Source organism: Geospiza fortis, unplaced genomic scaffold, assembly GCF_000277835.1.
Source record: "Geospiza fortis unplaced genomic scaffold, GeoFor_1.0 scaffold23, whole genome shotgun sequence".
Lineage (NCBI taxonomy): Eukaryota > Metazoa > Chordata > Aves > Passeriformes > Thraupidae > Geospiza > Geospiza fortis.
In genome coordinates, this window is record NW_005054303.1 from 14513709 (window position 1) to 14516137 (window position 2429).

Sequence of the window (2429 nt, forward strand, 5' to 3'; positions counted from 1 at the left end):
TATATTATATTATATTATATTATATTACATTATATTACATTATATTACATTATATTACATTATATTACATTATATTACATTATATTATATAATATATCAGCCTTCTGAGAACACGGAGTCTCATCTCTCACCTCGTCCTGGGAACCCTCACAAGCACCACACTGTCCCAGGTTATTTACAACCAGGACTAACCCAGGACGCAGCCAGAGCAGGGAGCAGAGCAGGATTCCTTACCCAGGCAGGGAAATAGGCCTCGGGCTCGAAGTATTTCCCGTAGTGCTTGTTCCTCTTGAAGTCCCCCAGGTCGGCTTGCAGGGCGAAGGCAGTGAGCAGGAAATAAGCCTCTTCCCTCAGCACACACTGGGAGTGCAGCACCTGCTTCCTCAGGTGCCAGTAGTAGTAGTACCGAGCTGTCCTGTCACTGGGGAGGGACAGGGGACACAGAGGGGAAATTTTCCAGAGTAGGAATCTGTCACAGACATCTTTTCTGAAAAATCCTTTCCTTAAGATTTTCCCTCCTAAAAAGCTGAGAAGCCTCAAGAACAAAATGTAAACAATGGTTATCTGCTGCTGTGGAATGCAACAAGTAGATCTTTGATTAGCCCATGTTAGTTGTTTCTAATTAATAGCCAATCACAACCCAGCTGGTTCGGACAGAGAGTCCGAGCCACAAGCCTTTGTTATAATTCTTTCTTTTTCTATTCTTTGCTAACCTTCTGATAAAATCCTTTCTTCTATTCTTTTAGTATAGTTTTAACATAATATATATCATAAAATAATAAATCAAACCTTCTGAAACATGGAGTCAGATCCTCATCTCTTCCCTCATCCTAAGACCCCTGTGAACACCGTCACAGAAATCTATTTTGATTTAGGTGAAATGTACATCTTTAAGTCTGTAGTTTGAAAATGTAGCTGTTTAGTCTGACTACCTGTTCTCATAAAAAACCTATGCTCAGAGAAACTGCTTCAGCCAAAGGAAAGAGATAAGGGGGGGCAGACAAAAAACCAAAAAGTCTGCTATGAAAGCAAGTCAAACTGACCCAGGAATTCTTTCTGATATAGAAGAATTAGCGGCAAATGTCACGCAAAATCAGTAAAAATTAATAGGTATAAACCTATTGTGAAATTGCATGCATATGTATTTGAGAGGAAGATAAAACAGGATCTGGAGTTCCCAGAGGTGCCCATGTCTTTTAAGGAGAACAATCTCCAGATGTGTCCAGCGCTGTACTAAACACAGCAGCTTTACAACTTTCACAAAGTTGTGGAGTTTGTTTGCCTCCGCAAAACACAGGGGACACCGGGAGGAGTCAGCAGCCAGGGGACACCAGCAGGGAAGCCTTCAAGGAGGGGGCACCAAAGGGTTTTGTTCCCTCTTCCCTATTTGTTAAAATTTGTTAAATTCTGCGAACGCACAGCTGCTTCACCAGCCAGGTGGAGGAACCCCCTCAAAAACTCTGTGCAGGTGCCACTGTGTCCCCAAAGCCCTCGGGACATCATTTTAACCCCAAAGCAGGAGCTGCAGCTCCCACCCAGCCTTGGGTAAGTTCAAGTCAGGCTGTGCTAAACCCCTAAACACAGCATCCATCCCCTGTGGCATTCACATTTTCTGCAAAAATCCCCTTGCCCAGGATTTTTCTCCTGGGAAGCTGAGAAAACTCAGAGAAAAAGGAAAACAATAATTATCTGATTTGCTTCTCCTGTGTTTTGCTGCTTTGGAATGTGTTTGGAGATTGCTTACCCACAGGTGATTGTTTCACTGGATTTTTGGTGTGTTTTGACTCTTTGGCCAATTAGGGCCAAGCTGTGTCAGACTCTGGAAAGAGTCACGAGTTTTCATTATTATCTTTTGAGCCTTCTGTAAGTATCCTTTCTGTATTCTTTAGTATAGTTTAGTTTAGTATTCTTTAATATAATGCAGATCATAAAATAATAAATGAGCCTTCTGAGAACATGGAGTCAGATTTATCATTCCTTCCTTCGTCTGGGGACAACCCAAATACAATAATCCCAAATAAAACCTGACAAAAGGCTTTGTCTGGAGAAGATGTCCCCACCTGGCCCTGTGAGAAACCACTCAGCACCCAGCCATGTGACAGTTGTCACAAGGGGTCTTGGGTGATGGAAGAGACGAGATGGTTGACTCCATTATCAGAAGGCTTGATTTATTATTTTATGATATATATATACTACATTATATGTATACTAAAAAGAAAAAGCAGGAGAGCTTTTCAGAAGCTTCCTAAGCTAAGAATAGAAAAGTAAAGAATGTTAACAAACCCCGCTCTCTCGGACTGTGTCTGAGCGAGCCCAGTTCTGGATTGGCCATTATTTCTAAACATCCAAGCTGGGCCAATCCAGACGGACCTGTTGCATCCCACAGCAGCAGATAACCTATTGTTTACATCTTGTTGCTGAACTTCTCA

At 42.1% G+C, this 2429-nt stretch overlaps 1 protein-coding gene across 1 annotated transcript in view; it reads right to left on the bottom strand.

The window, feature by feature from the left end:
• FRMD6 (FERM domain containing 6) overlaps positions 1-2429 on the bottom strand; it is a 24987-nt gene that overhangs the window by 12754 nt on the left and 9804 nt on the right. Inside the window, 1 exon segment of the mRNA XM_031066310.1 lies at positions 235-421. Within this exon segment, the coding sequence (XP_030922170.1) occupies positions 235-421 (187 nt within the window).